The sequence below is a fragment of the Trachymyrmex cornetzi genome, unplaced genomic scaffold (genome assembly GCF_001594075.2).
Source record: "Trachymyrmex cornetzi isolate Tcor2-1 unplaced genomic scaffold, Tcor1.1 scaffold509, whole genome shotgun sequence".
Lineage (NCBI taxonomy): Eukaryota > Metazoa > Arthropoda > Insecta > Hymenoptera > Formicidae > Trachymyrmex > Trachymyrmex cornetzi.
This window is the reverse complement of record NW_017299817.1, coordinates 836,182-862,414: the sequence shown is the minus strand read 5'-3', so window position 1 is coordinate 862,414 and position 26,233 is coordinate 836,182. Positions and strand designations below refer to the sequence as shown.

At 34.3% G+C, this 26,233-nt stretch overlaps 2 protein-coding genes across 4 annotated transcripts; one reads left to right on the top strand and one right to left on the bottom strand.

Moving 5' to 3' along the window:
- Positions 1–1,111: 1,111 nt before the first annotated feature.
- On the bottom strand, positions 1,112–2,639 carry Mat1 (CDK-activating kinase assembly factor). 3 transcript variants are annotated; one of them, XM_018514526.1, is made up of 3 exons: positions 2,480–2,639; positions 2,264–2,390; positions 1,112–2,162 (listed from the first exon to the last, which is right to left on the bottom strand). In XM_018514526.1, exons 2-3 carry the CDS (start codon positions 2,385–2,387, stop codon positions 1,324–1,326), a joined length of 963 nt encoding a protein of 320 aa, XP_018370028.1. In that variant the 5' UTR covers positions 2,388–2,390; positions 2,480–2,639; the 3' UTR covers positions 1,112–1,323. The 3 variants fall into 3 exon arrangements, with proteins under 3 accessions (XP_018370028.1, XP_018370027.1, XP_018370031.1); XM_018514525.1 differs by having other exon boundaries at positions 2,264–2,387; XM_018514529.1 differs by having other exon boundaries at positions 2,264–2,436; positions 2,546–2,639.
- A 2,859-nt stretch (positions 2,640–5,498) lies between these two features.
- Positions 5,499–24,794, top strand: LOC108765695 (tyrosine-protein kinase receptor TYRO3). Its single transcript, XM_018514530.1, has 6 exons — positions 5,499–6,516; positions 10,903–11,072; positions 15,199–15,409; positions 19,273–19,400; positions 23,536–23,704; positions 23,922–24,794. The coding sequence occupies exons 1-6, from the start codon at positions 6,477–6,479 to the stop codon at positions 24,026–24,028; spliced, it is 825 nt and encodes a 274-aa protein (XP_018370032.1). The 5' UTR covers positions 5,499–6,476; the 3' UTR covers positions 24,029–24,794.
- The last annotated feature ends 1,439 nt before the right edge of the window (positions 24,795–26,233 follow it).

Genomic DNA, 26,233 nt, shown 5'->3' with positions numbered 1-26,233 from the left:
ATATTTTATTTACTAAACATAAAACATTTAAAGATCTTGTATTTTCAAGGTATAATAACAAAACGGAATTCGATTATATTGATTTTAATTCATTATTTTAGCAGATGGTTCTAAAAAAAAAAAATTGACCTAAATGGTCAATATTGTTGCACAATATTTGGTATTGCACAATATTATTTATCGTGTCTGGAGCTATATTCAACTTCCAAATTGTTTACTTTGAATTGTTTAAAACATTATTAATATTATACAAAACAATTATATAATAATAATAAGCGTCTAGGGACCGCTTTATAGATGTAAAATGACAATTATGTAATTTATTATGTATTTTAATTAATTTATTGAATTCGTACTAATTATTTACATTTGTTTAATCAAAATCTTTGGAAAGTTTGAAAATTTAAAAAAATAAGCAAATATTTTAGCTATTGCAGAAAAATCACTTTGCAGATGCTATAACTTCATGCTTTCTTATAGTCATATTTTAACATATCACATTTTAACATATGTGAATGATGATTTTGATTCTTACATATTTATCTGCAATATATTCGGTATAATAATTTGCAGTTTTTCTTGTTAATACTTACGATGTCAAATTTCCGAATAAATTAACTATTTTTTTCTCTTTTCGAAAAATATGTTTTTTATGTCTTTATATTTTTATAATATCTTTTTTTAATATATCATGAGGCTAACGCTGCCATCTGCGGGCCTAATAGGCAATTTATAAAAGCAACAGTGGGTAAGGATTCGGATAATATACGTAATTATATACTTGACAAAAGTATTTTTTATATTTACACAATTTATATATGACACAATGGTAAATTATTACAAATAAATTGAGATAAATTAATCAATATTTCGACATTAGTAACAATATAAATTTTATGTTGTGTTTTTGTTAAGCGTAACATAATACATTTTCGTTAAGAAACACACACTTTTCTTCTCTTATCTAATCGCAAAGGAATGGATACCAGTCTAAATATAACGACACAAGATTTATTTTTATTATTAAACAATAAAATTATTTTAAAAATGAGAAATATATATATATACATTTAACAAAGCAGAAATTTCTCTGATGACAAAAGTGCTTTGGTAATTTGAGCTATACCGTGTCACATTCACATCAATTTATACTCAAGGCACTGTCACTGTATGAACAAATTTTGAATTGACATGTATTTTATATGACAAATGGAAACCATAATTCTTAATTTGACAGCTGATTAAAACAGTATTTAATGTTATTAAAAAAATTAAGACAAACAAAAATATATCACATTTGTTGTTTGAAAATATTTTGTATAGTCATATGGTTGCAAATTCTGCTTGTCGCTGTGAAGGATTATGATAGAGACCAGCCATCGCTTCCTGCAATGCTCGTAAGCATGCAACATGTGCCTTAAATCCTCCCGCTCTTTCAACCTGACATTCGTTACGTATATGTGAAACATATCCACGAGCTTGGAGTTCTCGCCAGTTGGGTGGTGACGGACCTTCTATCTGTTGCCAGATAGGCGTGTAAGAATAGAGAGGTCCCTCTTCTATCTTTGGCACTGTGTAGTTCTGATTTCCTTGATTACCAAATTTAATTCCTGTACTAAACTGTGTTGCCCTAATGGAGGATAAGGCTTTTGCTTCTTTCTTCTGCGTCTGTATTGCGGAAGCAAACGATTCAACGATGTTTTTAGCATTTGCATCAGAGAATGTTAGCTCGTCGATCAGAGCTTCCTTCTCGCGAATCTTTTTCTTCTTTGTCTCAACTTCTTCCTTTGCAATTTCTATCCTTCTTTCTTCCTCTTTCTGCTTTTCCAATTCTATCATCTCTTCTAGTTCGTACTCGTTTCTGCCAAGTTTAGCTTTACTTTTTGCTATTTGTTCTTTGTTATCTTTTTTATATTGCTCTATTCTTTTGTTTGTTTCAACTATATCAATGTTATTGGCCAGATTGTATATTACAGTCTCAATTTCCTCTAAATAATCATTATATTCCCTTAACGTGGAAAAGTCTTCTTCTCTTTTATTAAAATCCCGTAGGATACGTTTCCGTATATTCACTTCTTTTTCAACCATAGAATCCTCAAACATTTGAACTCTAAAGTTCGTCCTCCTCAGTGGGATTTTGCATTCTGGACACGATCCTGAGCCTAAATAATTTAATTGTAAACATTATTAAAATTACACTCTCTATTTTCATTAAATAAAATATAATAAAATATAATAAATATTCATGAAAATAGAATCGAACCTTTTAGAAAGAGCAGATCCACACAGTTCTCACATAATGTATGGCCACAGACGTTTACCATCAACTTTAACGATGGATTTCGGTATTTGGTGGTTTTACACCGTGGACACGCTTGCTCATCCATCTTCAGGGGAGAAAATAATAAAATAGATTTGACAAAACACGCGTTTTTGCTGGTTCAGAGGTTACTCGTAAATGCAACACATCTTAACTTACGTTAAAATTGGTGATATTTCTCGTACGAAGTTATAAGTTAAAATAACTACTTGAACTGTCACTTACAAACTATCTAATATTACGTTTTGATATCATATTTAAATTATTTTGCTTATAATTGCACACGATGCATGCAACCTGATGCAGCTCTGGCAACATAACCTACAGTGTAGCCAAAGCTACTTTTCAGCACACGCTTCTGTCTCTCACATAATATCGAATCGCCTATCGATAGATTATATGTCGAATAATATGAATTCGACTTGAAAAGAAATAAATTTCGTTGTACGTACATACAGACTCGATTTTATTCTCTTTCCACGTTTGTTTATTTTGTTTGTTTATTCTTTTTATTAGAGAGTAATAATACGTGCCCTCGGCATGTATTGTAGAATTATTCGGAATGGATTCCGATCTGAATTATTCAATTATTCTCGATATTTCTATTATGTTTTCTATAAGGGAAAACGCAATAATTTCGATTGAAATTCATCCTGAATAATTGCATAATTAATAGTACGTATTTTCTATATTTTATTATTTCGTTGTATACTCTCTCTCTAAATCTTTTAAAGTGAATTGTCACTCTAAAGAGTAAAATCTCACTCCTAAAAATTGAAAATTGAGACAGACTTTTTCAAGATTGAAAAAGTGGTTGAATTTTCACTCTTTATATAGTGAGATTCTATTTCAAAGAATTCAGAGAGTAAGTATATGCATACATACTTTTTTATTTAATTTTATATTTATTCTTTTTCTATTTTATTTATTTTTACTTAAAATTCGCAATTCAAATACTATAGCAAGAAAATGTTTGAAAAATTAAATAAAAAAGTTATTTATAAATTTTTTTATTTATATTTTATTTTATTTATTAATATTTATGTGAGACATAAAGATTTAAATTATATAAAAATATAATTTAAATAATTTTAAATGTATCTAATTTGAATATAATATTTAAGATATAATATAAAGTATACATAATATAATTGAACAATTTCCGTTTTATACAGACTGATTTCTAATAAATAAAACGCTAAAATTTGTAACAGCAGATTATTACTTGTTTTTTTGAGTTTATGGGCTTTGAGTGATTATATATTTTACATGCGTCAGTAAATGAGGAGAAAATTGAAAATAATACATATATTCACCTGTTAAAGTTCACAGCGATTCCTATTTCTTTCTGGTTTAGAAGGAACTGACATTTGCGTTCATTTTTAAAACGAGAGTTAAGAAATTACAATTACTCCGCTCTTTTGTTTCTCGCTTTACATTCATCGTGTGCTCCGCTGTAACAATTGTTAAACATCGCCGTTTTAGATTGTGGAAAAAAAAGAACTGCTCGTGAACGGGGCGCGGAGGAATATATAGAGATAACATTCAATAGACTTTCAAAGCAATAGATACGCTTAATGAGCACGAACCTTTCTGACAATTTCGCAAACTTGCAAAGCACAATCGAATTTCTCTCGGAATTTATTAACCTATTTGGTAATTCGAACGGGCATTTGTTTATTGAATATTTGTCTGTTAAGCTTTTGCCGACTGATTATATTTCGCCACGGTACTTGCGCGCTGTGAAGCAGAATAGCGAAAATCGTAAAGTAGCGTAGTAACGCAAAGTAACTATCGATCGCCAGCGAGAAAAAGGATCGAGCTAATAAGCCGATTAGTGATCAAAGGGCGGAATATTGCAGTACACGATGCAACGCCAGCGGAGCGGCGCAAAGGGAATAGGATCTTGGCTGGCAAACAATATTGCAAAAATGGCCTAAAACACGAAGTGTTCGGAAAAAATGAGAGCAAAATATAGACAGGCGCGAAATGTGGCCAAGTGGTACATCGATAACTAAATGCGGTATTTGTTGTCGCGAAAGCTTTTGCGCGCCGATCCTTCGTCTTTAATGGATTCACGGTTTAAGGAATTCGCAAGAAACGACATGAAATATTCTCTTTTCGCACAAGATTGACGGTATATTTTATTTTATAAACGGACTGAAAGAAAAAAACCGATATTAAAGTAACAGTTGTATACGTACAGCATACGTAATTATTATCGTTCTTAACATCCCGCTGCTAACTCATTTATAAGAGTTCTATTAATTATTGTGGCAAGTTTATATTAGCAGAAGATTAAAAACAAACAATTATATAAAAGTTAATAAACCAGTTAATTAATAGCTAATAAAACCAACTTGAGATTAATTTGAAATGAGAAATATGCTGAAACTCAACAACAAATATACTGAAAAATTCAAAAGAGAAAGATATTTTGACTTTTTGTATGCTTAATACATGTAATATTTCGACATAATGAAGAACGTTCGCAATGTTTTTAGTAATTTCCATGCGCTCTTTTAATTCGTATTTTAACAATTTTTACTATTTAATTCTTTAAATATAATATTGGACTATTAAGTTGCTTTTCGAGAATACGAAATTTACAATAGAAATAACAAAAGCAAAAGGGGGGGGTGGGGGGGGGGGGAGGGGGGGCATAAAAAAATTGTATCAGCATACGTTATTTAAATTGTTATATTCTACGCCGGCGTCCTATCGCGCTCTCCTATTATTTATAAAACGGAATGTAATACTGAGAGGAACAACAGCGCGACATGTGTACACACGCATACAATTTCCATACGTTTGGAGATATTTCAATCGACTGGACCAACAATTGTAAACTCGACAAGAAATGACACCGAGATACGAAGGATAAAGTAGGAAGGAAGGGAAAAAAACACGAATGGATCTTATAGGATCCACTGCCAAGTTTAATCGGCGCCGTGGTATCTCGCGAAGGCGGTATTCGTGAGCGACGACGATGACGACGACGACGACGACGACGACGATAAAACGAAGAGGGATACACGCTTGCGCCAGGGATATCACCCTCATCTCCTCGCACTGTGCACCCCCCAGTGAGGGGACGAGAGAGCGGGGCGTGTGGCGAGGATAGATGGCAGGGCGTCTCTCCCGGGCCGCGCAGGGCCGCGCAAAGCCGCGTTGCACACGCATTGTCAGTTCTCTTCAGTTTCGCTCGGCAATCCGTGCAACGAGTCGACCCTTCGTCAGCCGGATCGGCCCGCTCGCGCCCACTCGCGCCCGCCGATCCGAGATCATCCCTTTTGCGAGAGAAAGGGACCACCACCGGCCGCGTGTCGATCGTCGTCGCGCTACCGGCCGCTCGATCGGCGCCGCGACGCGCCGGAGACACGCCTGTCGCCGACAGGAAACAATAGGAAACAGGATCGCGTGGTGCTTTGCGGCTTGCGGCAAAACGCGGTGGTTCGTTCCTCCTGGAACGGGAAGCGTCGGCTTTCCGCCTCGTCGCGAGGATGCCGATCTTTCGTCCCGTACCGGCGAATTAATCGGAGAATCAAATGTAGAGTGAAACGAATCGAGAGACTCGAGTTTATATACCTCTGGGAGAACTAAAGAACACACCGCTGATATTTCCGTCCTTTGAATGGCACGGCGAGCGACGATCAGCGAGTGACTTCACCGAGAGTGCGATAAGACAGGGAGAGAACAAAGATTCGGAGGGATGCACGTATCACGCCCCGCCGGCGCTTTTCAATTACGCGAATCTAGATCACTGCGAGGCTGTTAGCGAATTAAGCGGGCTTGCGAGAGCGGACTTATGCGGGCTGAGCGCGAGATGAAAATAACGATCGTGCCGTCGCGATGAGAAATCGTGTTGGGATAAATTCGCAAGTCCGAAGCAGCGATGTAACGATGCCATGGAGCGTGGAGGCAAGGAAAACTGGAAATCGCCGATTTATCCGATAAACCTGTCCTGATTCCGCTTTCCGGCGCACGTTGCTGTCAATTTCGGCGTGCAAAATACGGAATTCGCGGGTCGTTTTGCAACTGCGGCAACAAGCCTGCGGCGATCGCCATCCCGTTCGAGGATCTATCGGAGATCGCGGATCGCGGCGCACGAGGAAGAAATCGACCGGCACTCCAAAACGACTATGAGAGATAAAAAATGAGGTGTCTAATCTTGACCCTCGGTCTGCTGGTTTCGGGTAAGTCGAATAAATCGCGTTCGGAAATCGCCTGTCCGGTCGTGTCGTCAATCACCTCCACGTCGCCGACATCGACGGCACACGCCAAATCTCTCCCCGTCGTACAATTCGATGCGAAATCCGCATTTAGGCAAATACGGCAGTAAACATTCAACAGCCTCGAATAACGCGAACGATAAATTAGTAAAATCGCGATATATTAATAAATATTCCGTAATACAATTTTGTTAATTTTGTCACGCAAATGAAATCGCTTCCGCTCGTTAGCCTCTATATATTAATTCCATTCGTGCAATTTACATTGGTTTGAAAAACGTGCGAGGAATTTTCTTGGCTTTTAATAAGTTTCAGTTTTTCGCCCACTCCTTTCTTTCTCTTTTTACACATAGTTTCGGAGATAACCACAAGAAGGGATGAGCCGGAAACTTAAAGATTCATACAGGAACTTATAAACGTTTGAGATTCGTAATCGTACATTGTGTTAGCTTCGCCTGAACTGAAAAATGTATTAATTGTGATAAAATTAACGAACGATCAATAAATTCCCTTAAACAACGATTTTTAATTTATAATTACGTGATAATGAAAAATAATGGTTTTTCCTAAAAATATGCAAAATTACACTTCGTACAAATCCAAAAATATACTTCGATGGTCATTCACCCGACAAACGGTTCTTGACCGTTGCGCCCATCGTATTTGCTTCAACATGTTTTCGGTTCGATTAATACGGGATGCGGCAAAATTAGATTTACGATTTTATACCAAGAGTAAAGTACACGTTAACCACTCCCTTTCTTTTCAAAATAGTTTAATGACGTTAGGCGAAGTACAGGTCGAGCGGCATGTAAACTTTGTCTTTTTACTGTTTCGTGATACACGCTGAATATCTTATCCCTTTCATGTGAGAAGCCGGGCAATGTAATATTATGTACCCAGCCTGGTGGAGAATGCTAGCGGTATATTACAGTGGGTTTAGTTAGCTCCCAAACTTAGTCTTAACTTCGTAATAACTTAGTATTAACATTAGCCTTGTCCAAAATACGAGTTTATGCAGCAATTAACTCGAAAGTCCCATGTACTGGTAATGTAATGAGACGAGCGATATCGTGACACGATGTTATGCCATGGTCAATAAAAGAAGACTTGAAAATGCGAGCACAAACTTTAATTTCTGTATCACGCAGTGTATGAAGTATAAGCTTTTTAATGTTCTGCTTTTGGCAAGCTTCAACTCTTATGTCTTTGTAGATATGAAATATATCTGTTTATCATATTTCAGTGTTACCGAGAAAGATACGCTACACGTGTGTTCTCCAATCCAATTTATATTTTCTGCAGGATTGTACTAAAACGGAGACCGTAAAATTTTATTTCTATCGCTTCAATGGATTTAATGATTTCGGCCTTTAGCTTAACTTGGCCTTACTGTTCATTCAACAGTAAGCGGTACCATGGTGACCGCTGTATTGAATTTTTACTCTTTAGACAGAAATTTCATCGACCTCCGAGCGCCATTTAATTGACTCTCATTCGCACAAAAATATTTATATATAACTCTTGTTTTTCCGTTTTTACGGTACGACCGATGCGAAAATTAATAATTTCGGAAATTAAAAAAATCAACATGATACGCTTTTATTCACTTTTTTTTCCTATTAATAAATAGATAAATATTTATTGTATCTATTTCGTAAAAGCGGAAAAAGGATAAAATCGAAAAAAATAAAATAAAATAAATTGCGATGCGCATATTATGAGATAACTTTTTGCATATAAATGAAAATACGAAATTTAAAACAGAACAGTAAACTGATATTTTTCACGCGCAAAAATCACGTCAAATAGTCACAATTGAGTAAAGGTTCAAAAGTTAAAACCATTTGTAATAGGACTAGGTTGAGATACTTTTTAAGGCGAACGTTTTTACGGCGTATTCAACACTGATGGTTTTTAGTCCTGGCTTAAGATTAAATTAGGATTGTATTTTAAGACTGCGTGGAACTGAGCAAACGCGCAATTAGTCGCTGCTACTACAAAATGAATTGAATGTATACAGCGACGTGATAAGAAACAAGGAAAGAAATTAAATCCACTGTACATTGTTGTGAAAGTAACTGTAGAGCACAGAAGAAAATAGCCGAGAGGGCGGAAATTCTGATATGTATTTTAACCAAGGAGTATGCGGGGACCGAGCAAATCCCACGGAAGCGCGGGGAGGTAAATATTTACTCGTGCAACTACCTGCATCCCTTTAAAGTTATCCTTTTGGAACCACATTTATTTTTAACGCACGATTTTCTGACGGCAGTCTTATCAGATTCGAAGACTCCATTTACCGATATCGCAAGCGAAATTTTCCCATTGCGCAAGAAAGTGCGCACATGCTACACCCTATATATATCCCGTTTCTTATATGCGTATAATATCGTTTGTTACGTATAAAAAGTTCTTTCGCATTGTTACACATTTTCACTATTAATGGAAGACGGAGGATATACTCATCTTCAAGTTGACGTTCGTGTATAAACGGCTACATATATTTACGGAAAACATCCGACCAAAGTTACAAACTTTGTTGTGAACGTTGAACGATTCACGGCGTTAGGAAACTTGATAAACGGGTAATGGAGAGTTCACACTGTGTCGATTTATGATATGGCTATTTTATAGCTGTTTATGAATCTAATACGGGGACATTACGAAATAATATTGAATTGGGATACAATTACATTTGCAGATAAATTGAATATAGTAATTTGATGTTTCGTGCAAACGCGAATTTCCGTTTAGTAAAAAACAAATCTATATTGTTCATATTAAGGACGTACATGGAATACTTTCGTAGACTTTATAAAATCTTCTGATGTCACAGAAGAGAGAAAGAGAGATGCAAAAAGGGGGTTTGAGAGGGCAAGGAGATAGGAGAAAGCTAAAAATACGAAAAGTGGTAGAGACAGCGTGTTCTTATGAAAGAAAGAATAAATGTTTTTATGGAAATTTGCATGCAAAATAATTTTCTCGAAGGAGAAAACGAGATAAAACCAAATTGATTATAAAACATCACGATAAAGAAACCAGAAGTTCCTGAATTATGTAAATGAAAGGTTTTGCGCGATTTAAATCTCAGAGACGCAAATAGCTAGTGGAACATTATTCGTCGTATAACTAGAATTTATTTTAAAAAAGATTTTAACTTTTTTCCGGTTTTATTTGCTAAGGTATTCAATATTGAAGTTTGAGAAATTGTGGGAGAGATAGCAACCTCCGACATTTTCAATAAGAAGGGATCGACTTCAAGTTTAACAAGAAATAATGCTGCCAGAAATAATCTGCCAATTTCCTGCTAATTGCTAATATTAACAGATTCCGTAGAAAGATATATATATATATATATAAATAGAAATAATGAACATACAATTTTCTAATGTACCATTTTTCCAATGATGTTACTCGTAGAAGGTAGATACTTCCAATCGGACATTCTCTGTCTCAAATAAATTCTTCTCCTTCGAGCCTTTAAGAAAGATGTCCTCATTGTTTTTAACTGTTACGATCTTGCAGGTCTAGCTTCTTTTTAGTTACAAAGAAAGACCTTCTATTACAAAAATTCTTCCGACAATAGCGCTAAAAGGTTATAAAAAAGATTTGATAAAAAAATAAAACTTATCTTATTTTAAAATGTTATTTTAGTGTTATGATTCCATTTCATTGTAAAATATTTGTCAAAGAACCGAGAGTAAATAGTAAATTATATTTATTATTGGTTTTTGCAAATTTATCATATACGATCTCTAAAATTAATATGCAAAACTGTTATTATGTAAAACACGAATAATTTGTATTTTCGTACAACACGTGCAACGTGTGTTTAATTTTATGTTATTTTGCAACAGAGAACGGGTAATAAGAATTAAAGAACACTGTTAGCCCAGGAATATAATACAACTTTTTTCTACGACCTAAACTACTACTTCGCGGGATGTGCTTTAATAAATCATTGTTATTTATTACGCGCTGCATATACTGCTCCAAGCGATACAGGGATATCCACGAATGTCTGAAAAAGTTTTTAAAGAACTTTTGAAAAATAAGGGCGTCTTTTGAAACGTTTATCTGGGGAATTGTCTTCTCTTTTTGTCGGGGAGTGTTAGACAGAGACACAGTATAATATCCCGATCCGAAGTTAATTCGCCTAATTGACTGGAAAACGAAACTTTTTATCGGTAACTCCAATGCGCTCGAATGGAACGGTGATAATATATCTTCTCGATCTTTTCAAGTGATGTAAATTACAACATTCCGCGCGATCCTTGCCGCGTTAAAGGGTCTTATTTTAGTTTCACTAACAAAATAAGACAGATACAACATTGTGTTTGGTTAAAGTGCAAGGACCCACCCGATGCACGGCCGATCACAGGACACACGAGAATCGTGCATCGGAGCCGCTCGATCGAGGACCGTACTTTGATGTTTCGGTCTCTCGCAACGTGACAGCCCTCGTCGGGAAAACAGCGACGCTGAATTGTCGAGTACGAAATTTAGGTGACAAAACGGTAAGTTGGAAAGATATTCTCCCTTTCTCGTTTCTGCTAAATCATTTACTTCTGTAAAAGACATCACGCAACGATATATATTTCGACTATTGTTCCAATGCCAAGTACACAGAGAGAGAGAGAAAAAAATGGTTACATTCATCATAATTTACAGGTGAAGTAAATTTAGACCGATAGGAATAAATCAAATAAAAGAGAGAATCCTATTTTCCGTCAAAGCGGATTTTGAACCGCGGTTTAATTTAACTGTAATTTATAATCATTTTTAACATGCCAAGTATGTATTTTTCTTTGATTGAACTATAAATATACAAATTGTTATTATATTCTAACAGTAATAAAACGGGAGCTCCTAACCGGTAATTATTTTACCATGCAATTATAGCATACAATACCAAACGTTTCTCGCAGTGTACGTGGTATGAATAAGTACTTACAATTAGATGAATTTTATTCGAACTTGAATGTGTGGCTCGTTTGAATCAATGCTACCTTTCTACATCAAACTCCGCAAAGAGATTAGGATGGAAGAGATGTAGCATAATAGCGTTCTGTAATATCCTAATAATGACTGAAGGTTTTCTAAAGCCAATGTAGTTTTATATTCTAATAACGTTATCTCGCTTATTATAATAACCAATAAAGTTTAATATAATACGATTTTAATAATATTAGCGTGGAATATAAGTAAGTAATGGTAAAGGGAACCGTTCTTGAAGTTTATTTTAAGCTCTTTAAGAGAAAATTTGAATGATGAGGCTTTAGAAAATACCTTTAGCACGCTGAACTAAGTCCATTCAATATCGAAGAGACGTACAATTTTAGTCTCGCGTAATATGCACATAGTAGCTCGCGAGTGCCACTTTTATCTCTAGTATATCGTGAAATCGACTGTCAGTGCTAAAAATATTTCTCGCACCAGCGATACTCTTACGCCGGAAACTTTTACCAGAAATGGATCGACTTGAAACACTGCAGCCTTAGTCGCAGTATTAAAAGCCTGTCTATTAGGTACGGAATATTTCTTGCACATATACGTACATTGACTGATGTCTATCATGAATCCTTATATAGTATATTCTTTAGAGTGGAATAAAACACGCGCAAGGCGATTAAAGTTGTCATGGCGGATAAATATGTACGTACAGTTATTTGCGACGTCGTGGTGCCATTTATAAAAGAAGTTTATGAATAAATTTCAGAGAGAGAGAGAGTCGTGTGGCTATCGACGCTCCAAAACTTATACGAGTTACGAAATGCGGTTAGTTGCAAAACTTGACTGCGCACAATTTCATATTCCTATGCCGTACGTTGTTTTTCGTCACATGTATAACAAAGTTGGCCCATCGCAAGACACTTATTATGAAGAATACCGCGAGAATAGGCAAGACTGCAATACCTCCTCCTTTTTTCTTCACGCCCGAGAGGAATTTCAACAAAAAAAACGCACATTCCCTTTGCATATCTTTCGTGTCTGAGTTTTTGCTTGCGTTCCTATTTTGTTAACGCCGTTTTTTTATATTTCACCGGCAATCTGTCTCTTTGCTGCGTCCATGCGTAGGTAGTTGAATTACGTTTTCACAGAGCAATGTAAATTTTCCACGTTCCGACCTCATACGAAGGGCGTTAATTTTAATGGAAAACCTGTTATTTCAAATGACGAATTAATACGTAGATCGTATCTCGAAAATTCTGACATAAAACTAAATGTGAGGAAAGGAAATCTTTTTTTTTTTTATGTTTTAACGGTAAAATTTGCAGCTTTGTGTGAACGGTTAAATTTTTTTTTTACAAAACGCGCGCGTGCAACGTACATTTTCCATGTTCCTATAAAATTACATTAATTTCAGCGAAAAATTTATATTAATATAAGGATAGTGTAATAAAAGATTATTATTATTATATGTATAACGTAATACAAGAATTTTTACGCACAAAATTAATTGTGGAAAAAGCTAGTTTTTCTATATCATTGAGAGTACGTGTTGAGTCATAACATTTTACTCTTTGAGATTTAAACGAGATATTTTGTTCAAAAGTGTATAAGTATTATATTTTCGTGCGTTACAATTATGATTATTGCATATATTATTATTATACGTCAGCATACATCGGTTAATACATCAGAAAGGGTACGTTCGATGCACGTCGCTATCGAAAAATTGCGCACTTACGAACACTGTCATATTGGAAGTGAATGCACGTATTGACATTTTGAAAATGGAGTTCTGAAAGCTTAAGATTCTTTACTTGCGCGCGACTTTTCGCGTATGTAGTCAGTTGTACACGGTAATCACGACGGTTGGAAGGAAAGGAAGAGGAAAGTTCGGATTTTCCGATGGCTAGCTAAAGTATTCGAAAACGTACAAGTTTGACGTAAATTGATAAATCGATGTTTCCACTTTAGCTTGTAAGCATATATTCCGTTCGCAGAATCGTGCGTATATATACAAAATTGTTCCTCTCGTGTATTTCGCACAATCGCCAGATTTCTAATGTTGCTGCACGGTAGGTAAATATAGGTCGACAAGCACGCGAGCAAATCCGTGTTATTGAGGCGGAACGACAAAGGGCGCTAAACTATTTTAATTACAGTCAGTGTAAGCTAAACTATGTGATATGATTGTTTCGTCCTACATATATCCATATTCGAAAAGAATGTAACTGTACTTTCAACATTTCGTTTGTTCTTACCAGTGAAACGTAATTTAAAAAAGTATTTATTCAAAAAACAGTTTTAATGTCATTTCGTTTAGCTCCGAGAAAGTATTTCATAATATGTACGTCCGTAGACTGGTATTCACAGTTTTTATTTCAAGACTGTCTTAAATATACGAAAAATGGTTTTGCTGAAGTACGTCAAAATTTAGCTAGAATACACATCTGAAAATAATTTTGTTGGACACACCATTAAAATAATTATACATAGAACATTTTATAAACTTTAAGCTTGATGAGCAAAGCTGCAAAAAGTTTTGACATTTCAACAACTAGCTCGAGTATCCTATATAATTGTTTTCATGAAATCAACAAAATTATATTTTCAAATTTATATCTAACTAAATTTTTAGATACTTCAGCAAAATATCATTTTTTCCGTATGTCTTAAGATGCAAATATAGTTAGTTTATGATATTCCAAGATTATAGTTAAATATAACAGAGAGTGAAGTATGAATACCGGTTCTTATTTTACAGAATAAACTCTTACTTTATATTAATATTGGTTGTAAAAAAATTTTTGACGTTTTTCTTATGTAATCGTATCTTTTAAAATTTTCGGTTGGATTCGATATTAATATTTAATTGTGTCCTTCTAACAAGCGTTGAAGTACGATTGGCGGATCTCGAAAAAATGATTTCAACTTGCGTTTTCCAGTATAGAGGCATTTTTGTGAGCTGGAAGCAAAAATGCAATCGTACGGCTGTTCCATTCTCTCTATTAAAACTAAAATCGAATATGCGCTTTTCATTAGCACTAGATCGTAACTGCGCGTCACATGAACAAAAGCCACGCTACCGTCCTTCTGCCTGTACCTCTTCCCCTTTTCATATCAGCTTCAGTACGCCAAGCACGCGTACAAAACTCAATGAAGCCGTTTTTATGGGAGAATACGCATTTTTATTCTACGTGTTCGGCATTTCACATTTCCGCTAATATAATATCGCTCAAAAGCACGCTGCGTTTATGTAAATCAATCACGTCGATCCATTTCTACACGGCGAAGAAACGTAAGGACACGATCTGTGGAATGTTATCGATAAAAAAGATAAAATGAGAAAGGAAACATAAAAAAAGGAAAGAGCGAATTACGCGTCGAGATCGGGAATTGAAATTAAAATGGGATATTTTGGCGGAAATTTAAGTCCCGCGCGACACACCGATATGCATGCAGGAAAAACGAGCGATACGTTTTATTGTCAGATGGGTGGTAAGAATCATTTTTACACGTCCGCAGTATCGAAATCCGCTTAAATTATACCGGCTGCAATCCTTTGATCGAATCCTGTGGACGTTTATTCTGGCGTGCGGACTCAGCTGCACGGTGCACGAGAAACGCGCGAATTGCGGGGATCTCTGCGGACGTGAAGTGGATGGGGAAACGTGTGTTTCTTTTTTCTTGTAGGTGTCATGGGTGAGACACAGGGATATCCATCTTCTCACCGTGGGCGTCGAGACGTACACGTCGGACCAGAGATTCGTTGCGTCGCATTTTCCTCACACGGAGGACTGGACGCTACAAGTGAAATACCCCCAACGACGAGATTCTGGCACATACGAGTGTCAAGTGTCTACGACGCCACCCATAGGTCATTCCATGCTCCTCTCCGTCGTCGGTTAGTTCTCTTTTCTTCCTCTTCTTCTTCTTTTTTTTTATGTCTTTCTCTATGCTTTTCTTCTTCAGTACATATACAGCCCGGGCACCACTGATTTCGCCACGACGCGGAAATTCACGCTATATCTATTTGCCGCCGGAAGCTTAATGTGCACCGCACGTGCATCGCGATATACCCGCGGCATTTGCCGCACCACGGACCCACTGATTTACTGCATGACTTAATTCACGTGGAGTTGCTCAATGAGACACGCGACCTAAAGTGTTTTACCACCGCTTTGTCTCCCCGCGATCTGCTCGAAACGCTGACGTTATCGCGGTGAATTTGACCGGAAGAATCAAATTACATACCAGAAAGATATAGTCGAGAAATGTAATATTTATGAAATTGGGATATCGACTTTTCTCTCTTTCCCATCTTAAGATTTTTATGAAGCTCGCTGAAGTTCGCGCGGTGATCCCACAGACAGACTGCAATCTCCGTGAACTTCGCGAATTATAAATTTCTATCATTATGCATGCTTGTTCGTTTCGCGGATAGTGACTTTAATCAGCATCATAATTTTAAACTTAAAATTAACTTGATATTAATAATCTGGTATTAATATCAGTCTCCTCTCATTTCGAAATTTGTGTAGAAATTATTCCGGTGGTTTTCAATACTATGCCGAAACTATCTCAGATAAAAGTGGATTATTATATAACCATGATAAACTCTCTTTTGCTATAGATGTAGCATTTAACACGTGGTGAAATAAATAAAGCAGGAAAAGAAATACTATAATCATTAAAAATTATAAATTGAATAAAATAATCAACTTTTCAGTTGTAATGCATTAATAATGATCAATTTGTTATCGTTCGAAACATCTGATACTGTATGCTTGTTTATTCTATCAATAATGTCAATGTTTCTAAATGTAGTAATGGCAAACGATAGGTAAACAATTACCAAATGTAATTTGCTTAATGAAATTATAATTTGTCATTAATTACATGGCTTTTTAGTTTATCTTAAATTTGAAGTCCTCATTTGTTAAAACTATTACAATCTTTTAATTAACGTCCATGAATTGAATATTATAGCAAAATAATTAAGAAATTCCTAAAAAAATAATGAGAACATATCAGAAAAAGATTATTTAATAAATTTGCTCGGTATGTATAATTTTTATATCTCTTTCATTATGGTTTAAATTCATTGCAAGCTTTTATTATCCCTTGTTATGCCAATTTTGTTTTAGATAAAAAAATATCACAAAGAAAACAAAAGGTCAATAGGTGATGCAATAATAAATTTAATTGGGGGTATTAAATTCTTTGTGAATATGCAATATTGCCTGCAATGTCTTTTTATCTTGAATTAGCTTTTTCCTTTGTAATTTTTATGAAGTTCGCATTTACCAAATAAAATGTAATTTCCACTAATTATAAAATTTTATGAAAATATAAAATTTGAGATGTCTATCACATAATTATTCTTGCGCGAGAATAAAATGTAAAATCCCTTTTACAAACTGTTATTATAGTTAAAATAAAATTAATATCCCAGCTAGTAAATTATTTGTCCCTCGTTATTTTGTCGTTGTATCGTTATGTGACTAAAAATATGTTTAAGGTGACGTATGTATTGAAAAGTAACGAATGTCATAGATTAATGACGTCATTATACGTTATAAAGAAGTTTTATAAATTCAATTAATTAATTAATTTCCATTTAACGAAATATGTAAACATTAAATAAATGATAATTATGAAGCAAATTTATTTTACTTATTACATAAAAATACAAACGTATATTGTAACGTATATAAATAAATCCAATACATTTCCAACAAACACATAGATATATAACTGTAAAATTGACGTAATAAAACAAAAGATAATAAGTAGTGGAACGTATTTATTACATATGTAATATTTATACTATATAATAATTATATTAATAGATTTTTACATATACAGGGTGGTCCGTTTTAATCTATCGATGCGAATATCTCGGAAAATACGCATCTGATTGAAAAGTTGTAAAGGGAAAATTTGTTTGTTTAGATGGGGGACATCCAATGACACCAATGACATAACTTTCAGAAATTAGATAAAATGACGTAATTATATTATGGGATTTTTTTGTTACTTGATGTCGATGTTCAATTTTTGTTAAAATAACGAATTTCTTAGCTGGAATCCTTCAAGATATATAGAGGAAAGGCCCTTATTATGAGATACCGAGTTTATTTTGGGTAAGTGCCTATGGTTGGGTAGAATTAAAAAAAGTAATAGGTCATTTGGAAGGGAATTTAATAAGCCGTAAAATAATGTTACATAAAATTTAATTTAAATTTCATTTCTTTTTTAAATTAAAGAAATGTAAAAAGTGAGCAAATCGCAAAGTCAAAACATTGTATCGCTAATATGAGATGCCCCGAGAAATCGATAATAAAACGCAAAGTATATCAGTATTGCAATTAAAAAACTTCATTTAATGTTTCTAAAATACAAACAAACAGCCAGCGTGCGCAAAAAATGATAATTTTTTGCATGCGATAAATTATATCCAAAACTCGTCTTCTGGTAGTTCGAATCAAGCATCGCAAAAATAGGCACTCGACGTTCATTCTGGTTATCCTTTTTATTATTGTACAATAACATTTATACTTTAGCAACGATTTTCACTATGACATAGGAGCATGGGTTATTTCATATTACGATTTCCACGACGGTTTTACGATCATCAAATCTAATTTCTGCAATTAAGCAATTCTACATATCCCGTATTTTCTATTAGTACGACCTTACTCTATATCACTACATGAAGAATTTATTGCCAAATATTTATTTATTAAATAATAAACAAGGTTTAAAGGCTCATCTCAATGAAACTTGAAGACATCCAAATTCTAAAATCTTTTTTTACAATGACTACAGGCATGATCTAATAATGAACTTTCTACTATAATAAATAGTTTTCAATCCAAAAGCAATAAATTTATGGTGTAATCAATAGATAGCGTTTATTAATTTAGCAGAAACGCCGCTATCTCATATTAGGCGCCTAATCTCATAATAGGGGGCTTTCCTCTATATATATATATACACACACACACGCACACACACATATGTTTTTCATCGCGAAGGATAAAAGTTATATATCTATAAACATGTATAATTTGAGGATAATGTTCTTTAATTTATAATATAAATCTCTATATGATCTAAATTCAAACTAAATTTAGGATTGAAAAGCTGACTCAATTTCCGTCGCACAGATTTACAAACCGTGTTTATAAATTCCATCCGTGTCTAATTCCATCCGTTGATGTAACGATATGTTTTATAAATGTTAATATTAATACAAACTTATGAATTATTAATATTAAACATTAATATTAATTACATTAATATTGAATTTCCATACAAGATATCCGGTTGAATCTTCTTATTAATAAAAGCTAGTATTAATATTAATTAAATTAAAATAAAAATAGATGTAATTAAAATAAAGTTAAAGTAGTTAATTATATTAAATTTCTGCATAAAATTTCGATCTAATTTTTTTTTAATGATTGAATAATGCGATTTTTAACCCCTTCAGACCTAATTTTATCGGAGCTTTGTTAAAACAAATATTTTTAATCCAAGGGCACTTTATTAAATAATTAATGAATAATTAATTTTTTTTTTAATTTTGACTATTTTTCCAACATGTACATTATTATATTTATCAGATCTCAGATGATGTCGATGGAATTAAATAATTTCAACTAACAATGTCTCCAAATTTGATACATGTATATTACAATATATACAAGATCTGAAGGGTCTTAATATTCTATGTTACATGTTATATTCTTTGGTCCATAGAGCCAGTGACGATAATCATCGGAGAACCAGAAATGTACATAAACAGGGATAGCACTATGAACTTGACCTGCGTCGTGCGACATAGTCCGGAGCCACCCTTGGTTATTTACTGGACTCACGATCATGAGGTACGTTACTATCAAGTTATGAAAATAGATTCATTTGATGAAAATGAAAGTAAGAAAGAGAAGGAGTTCCAGCAAATTAATTTTCGATCGTCATCCCCAACTAGGGCACATCGCGTAAAAGACGGTAACTTAAATCCACTGTTCTCTTCGCTCTACTATAATTCTTTGTCTTCTCCCATTCTACTTACGCTCACACTCGATCTACTCCGTCCTCACTCTATCATGCGACCCGTTTTAAGCAAGTTTTTAAATCTAAGATTCTAAGTTTGCTGAAGAGAAAGAGAAAGAGAAGGAGAGGAGGAAAAACTTTTAATTTTAATATTACCTGTTCGAAGCGTTTCTCCTTGTTGAATTTTTAAATGTACGAACACCGCGGAAACTCCGTCTCATTTCTCAACTTCAAAACCTATCTCCTATCCCCCACCTTTCATCCCTTTCCCTTTGCAGCGTAAAGTTTTTTCTAGTGTGCTTTGCCAACCCTGGTCGCATTATACAACATCTATTTCCACGACCGTGTTTCTGTCTCTGTACCTCGCGGGCTTCTCTACTTAGGTCTTATATTCTTACTTTCGAACTCCACCGACAGTTCATCGCATTAACTCTCTCGTCGTCCTCGCGGTATCTTTCCGTTTCGTAATGTTACTAGCCAATATTACGCACTGTATCTTCATTTCTCTCGTTATTACCTTTTCTCAGTTCACTTGGTCGACATTTCTTCGCAATTTACAGCACAGTTCTGAGATAAACGTGTAGCCTATAATTTAATTATTATATAATTTGTTGCCAATTCTCTTATTCAGTTCTTGATATTTACCACGCAACTTGTTTAACATTATTTATTTTGAAATATAAGTAAATTATTTACTTATATATTATTATTAATATTTATCTATATATAATTAATATAATTTTATAAACATAATTATTTTTATCTGCTCTCGTTTTTATGTTCCTTGCCGTTTCTTTTGGCCTCTTCTTCCGCACACGAATGGATTTATTTTCTATCCTTTCACACTGGCTACCTTTTCTCTTTCACCTTTTCCCCTCATTTGAGGATTTTCTTTTCGTAATCCGATTTTTGCAATCCATGCGGGTCCAAGTCTTTTTCCAACCGTCTGTCACTTTATTTCTTAGTCTATCTTCCTGAATTTGACTTTCTTCTTTTCCAAAGATCTATCTGTTCTGTCGCCCTCGATTCCATAAGCTTCCCCGTCGCGTACGCGTGGAGATTTCCCTTCGTACTTGTTCCGTCTCATCATTCGCTTTCTATCCCGTCCCGACACTATTGCATCCGTGCTAGCCAATCCTGCCTCGATATTCCGTAGCCCCGAGTGAAAAATTTGACATGCAGTATTTCCTACTGGCCCCATATTTTCCGTCTGTCTCGTCGCACGCATTCCTTCCATGACCTAGTTAACCTTGCCGTTCGTTGGGAGAATTATGCATGTTGAGATATGCAGTATGTAGCATAAATATCGGTAAACGCGCAATCATGCTACCGCCGTCTCGTTGGTACAATTGATTTTGGACATTATAGTGTGTGTTAACTTTACGTGTAATTACATGCCTGATGTTTACCATTATATAGCGTGTTATATAATTGCGAATAAAATTAAAATACGTATACATATACGTGTCAAAGTGCAATGAAGCCTTAGTAATTCACAAGGAAATAAAATTACCGCGGTAACCTGCGGAATAATGGTGTTCAATTGCGAGTTTCCGCTCGCAGCAATCTCCTCTTCCTCCCCATCGACCCAAGCAATCAGTATTATCCACAGTATAATCCGCTTTGTGTATCCTCATTATAAAAAAGCTTACGTAAGATCGCTTTGAAAAAGTTACATCACGGAAAAAAAAAAACTTTAATTTGAGTTATTATTTGACTTCAGATTCTTTAGACAAACATTTCAGTTCAAAAGTATCATACCGGAGTTTATCAGGTCTCAAAAATTCTATAAGCGCAGAGATTATTGTGGAATGAAATAAAATGTATTATACGAATTTTTCGAAATAATCTTCTAAAAGAGAGCACATTGTAACTCGAAAACAAACTCATGTTGGGGATTAAACTCACGCTTATTTTTTGTAGATACTATAAAATATTTATTCATTGAAAATAATAATTATAACCGTATATCGCGTGGATAAAAAAAAAAAGATATTGGTTAACAGAAACACGGATGTTGAAACAGGAAAATAAACATTATATTCGAGGGCTATAAAAACATGAATATTAATGTCAATTACTAGGTATTACCAATTTGATATTTTACACTTTCAGAATTTTAGACATTTTGTGGCCCGCCAACAGCATTTAGCCGTCGTGCCATTGTTACATTGGAATTCGCTGACGGCATGCAGCCGTAGTAACGGCATGTAAATGCTGATGTATGTTGGATCAGCTTATGAAATGAGAATATGTTAATATTATATGTTAAACATTAAAACTTTCATTAAACAAAAGTTTAATGTGTGCTGCTGTTTCTCGTTTCTAAACATTTTTAAGAGATACGAAAGATCTCTAAACGCGGAAAGCTGTTTAAAAAAAATGCTTCTTCAGCTGTTCCGACGAAACAATAATAAAATGCATTTACATACAAATAATAGCATTTAAAACATGCATATGTATATGTGCTTGCATATGAATACTGATAGAATACAGGAATGTACGTATGTTGATACTTAAAATAATTATTTGAATAGTTATTAATTCCGCTCATATCGAAACTTCATTAAATATAGAGGGCTTGTTTCATAATTGACTTTTCATTTTGATTCAGAAAAACCTCATTCGGGCTATATCTGATTTGTATGGCAAAGGAAAACGCAAATAAAATATTTTGCTTTCGTCCTGACTAAAAGCAAATGAAATATTTTTCGTTTTCGGTCTCTGATATAGGGAATGCACACACGATCTTTGAAATTTTTACATGAAATATGCGACACTAGACAGAATTTTTGATACCTCAAACCGTTTTAGAGATATTCGCATATTACATTTTCCGCGAATCCGAATGGATACATGAATCACTATTTGTTTAATATTGAAGTTGCAAGTGGCAATCTATTGTAGATTCTCGATAAATATGCATTACGTGAATACATGCTGTTGCGGATAATACAGGATTCGTCGCAAAATGTAATAAGCATGCAGCATGATTCAATCAAAATCCATTTCTATACGGACGTGAGAAGAATAAAAAGCTGTTGTTTAAATTTAAGAGGCAGAATGAATAAGTGATGTGGACAGAAATTAAAATGACAATATAGGAACGGATAAAGAAATTGTCGTATACCAAAACGTGGAAACGATACTCAAACTGTGAGAAAGAAAATAACGCAAAAACAACATTTAGTATAAAACCAACGACATATCCTGAATTGTAGTTGTATTTTTGGATTTGTAGTACTTCTCCGCCGTGTGCATCTCTCCGAAAGTTTTTGAAATCCATTCTGCAACAGAGTGACATACGATTCGTTTATTTTGGAAGTGTTGTAAGTTCAGCTTTGAAACATTATGAGTTTCAGCGAAATACAGACATAAACTGATAACTGCTATATCGGTTTCACCAAAAGTTTTCAAAACTAGACTCCCACCAGTTTACAAACTGGGAAACACGATCGAGCCGGAACGAAGGAAAGCTACCGTTTTTAATCCGCATACGAAACACAAAAAAAAACATAAACACTATAACACACGCCACTGGCTATGTGTAAAAAAAAAAGCGTACGTTTATTTAAGTAAATTAAAAGAGAAGGAAAAGTTTCTCGATAAAATACTAACTCTAAACTGCAAATGTGTATCCCGATATGTTTACAACACACTACTGAAACATGAAATTAATTCTATAAAGTCTTTCATACGGAGAATGACGGAATTAAAGATTTATCTCACATCTCTCGCATTTACGTTCAAAACGAAAAGGATTCTGTTACTTTTTTTTTTTTCGTTCCTCTCTTCTGCGAAGCATCGCCGATCACCGATGTTCACGATTGAGCTTTTTTTCCGACGGGAGATTAATTAATCATCCATTAATTGATCTCTTCGTCGGTTTGTCGAACACTATTGTATAAGCGTTACAGGAAGAGATTTAATTAGAATAACATTTTTTCCGGAACCTGCATGTGACAGGTGATCAATTATGACAGTCCGAGAGGCGGGGTATCGGTTATCACAGAGAAGGGCGAGGTTACGACGTCATACCTTTTAATTCAACGTGCTCAACCGGCAGACAGCGGACAATACACCTGCCATCCCAGTAATGCTAATACAAAGACAGTCTTAGTACATGTACTTAATGGTATGTATACTTCTTAATCTTATAACGCACCTGCTGTTACGTTGTTATAACGTCTGTATGGCGGCTTAATGTACCTAATAGCGATCTTTATGCACTATTCAGCCCCGATTATCCGGTGTATTGCGAGAAAATAAATATTACCTCGCGAAGCCGCACTCGGCTCTCCGTTAAGAAAAAAAAAGAAGAAAAAGGAGAATATTAATCTTTCGTTTTACAGGGGAACATCCAGCTGCGATGCAGCACGGCGGACAGCTCAGATTAGCCAATTTACCTTTTGTAATGATCTCGACGACGCTTTTGACCTTCTTGAATCATCCATATTAGACGTAGAGCTGGACCATCGTAAACGTTAGTTACATACATTCCTTTCGATTTTTCTTTCGCACTTCAACCGTTTGATTTTTCCTCTCACGCGACATTCTACGCAACTCGTATGAATAAACGATCGATAAAATAAACTATACAAGTTCGAGAGTCTTTCAGCGCGATAACATGATTTATATTGTACAATTGTTGTTTGAGTACATTGTTATTGAACGCAGTTACTATTGTTATTTACTATAATTTATTGTTATTAAATTTTGTTTCTATTGAAAGATAGCCTTTATATAAGTAATATAGTCGTCAATGAAATTAGTCTTTATACCTTGCGCGAGAATTATTAGATATCCTTTATGAACTGCACAACGTCGCCTACGTATTGTCTACGTCAATAAGCGTACCTTGCGAAAGTCTATAGGCGAATATAAATGGGCGAGAGAGAATCGTACCTTGGAACGGAAAAGCATCGTAATGTACTAAAAGAAATATAAGAACAAAACTCTGAAAACGACGAACCGAAGACAAAAGCGACAAAACGGTCTCGTGGCAAGAAATAAAAAAAAAAGACGAAATTTGTGTTGATGCTAAAGTATTGTAAATGTGCGATTTAGGGCGAAGACAGGGTAACGAAAATCGAATACATTTGCGAAAATATTTGCTGATTACTTAATTTGGAAAGCTCAGATCTGAGCAACATGTAACGTTACATCTATTTTGCTTTACCACGTTTTACAAGACAATACGTTGCGCTTGCCAAAAAAAAAAAAAACTACGTACATGTTACTGTTACAAGAATAATTTAGATTTTAACATAGAGAGATGCATGTTAAAATCTATTATTATGTTGTGAGAGAAGAAAAAACCACATATAAAAAATATATATATATATAAAATACACTGTAAAGCCGCTGAAATGGAAATATTCGATGATGTATGAATGAGCGTGTCACGTTGGGATATGGCTGGAATCATCCGCACAAACGTATAAGTTTTTGAGAGAAAATTGTTCTTTAACGAACAATCGTCTTCAATACAAAAAAAAATTCCGATAAATTTGACGCACTCAAACGAAAGAATGCGCTTCAGTAACCATCAAATGTTATATCGTAATTACATTCAATTTCTATTCGTTGATTCGATTTATCAATCATTGATGCTTTATTTGAAACCAATTTATTTGACGAGGATCTATATTTCCTCGAATGACTGTTACAGACTTGTAAATGATGGCGATAATTATGAAAAAAATACTATCATTACAATAGTTGATATCTATTGCTCAGATTATAATACTCAAGGTTTTTTAAAATTTATCTTTCAATCCTTATTTATTGTACGAACATTGATGTAATATGACTTTACTTTATATATTTAATGTATTACTTTAATATATTACATTACACAAAAAAGCTTATCATGAAGATTGATTCTAATATTTATTCAAAAAGAAAACCAAAACAACTTAGGTTAATCCTAGATATACACACTGGAGTCCTATCGAGATTTTTTCGTGTTTCCTTTTTCTTTTTTTTTTAACCCATATCTCTTGCTCCTTAATTCTATCGATTTTTATAAATTATGGGCCTGTTCCTTGATCGATTCATCGATTGAAAAAAAATTTAATTGAAATATCCATTTTTACTGGAGTTACGATAACAAATATAGATGGGGTCCCGGGATTTCAGTATGTTCTTTATGTAGATAAAGAGTGTGTATATCTAGGATTAATGTTAGACTGTGCGTCTTGAAAATTTTAATTACTTAACGAGTTAAACAAATGGTTTCAGATTTATGGCATCTTGTTCTCAGGATTCATACTTGTATATCATAGTTGCTCTATAAATTAGGACGTGTATATCATGCGTGGCCGAAATTGTGTGGGCAATTTGAGACTGTCGACTACCTTTTGATTTAACGAGTCTATTAAGTAATATCTATTTGTTATTGTCGTGCAAATAAATCAATTATGATTAAATCACATGTATCAATCGTATGTCATTTAAAGTATCGTTTCGTTGTTGAGTATAAACGATATTACATTCGAAAAATAATTTTATAGACTTATTAATATTTTTTTTTAATTTTAGAAATAAACTACAAAGTTGAATGTGAGAAAATCAAAATTTAAAATATATTTAAATCATGATAAACGATCTGTTAATTGTTAATATGTATATACAGAATATCTTACAGTGTGCTTTTCAGGAA

What these genes read in the sequence shown, in the direction of transcription:
- Mat1 (XM_018514526.1), bottom strand. Translation starts at nt 2,387, where the DNA reads ATGGATGAGCAAGCGTGTCCACGGTGTAAAACCACCAAATACCGAAAT. An exon ending in GGATCTGCTCTTTCTAAAAG is followed by an intron (nt 2,163 to 2,263) that starts GTTCGATTCTAT and finishes TAAATTATTTAG; the next exon opens with GCTCAGGATCGTGTCCAGAA.
- LOC108765695 (XM_018514530.1), top strand. Translation starts at nt 6,477, where the DNA reads ATGAGGTGTCTAATCTTGACCCTCGGTCTGCTGGTTTCGG. An exon ending in CATGCTCCTCTCCGTCGTCG is followed by an intron (nt 15,410 to 19,272) that starts GTTAGTTCTCTT and finishes TTTGGTCCATAG; the next exon opens with AGCCAGTGACGATAATCATC. An exon ending in CTTAGTACATGTACTTAATG is followed by an intron (nt 23,705 to 23,921) that starts GTATGTATACTT and finishes TTCGTTTTACAG; the next exon opens with GGGAACATCCAGCTGCGATG.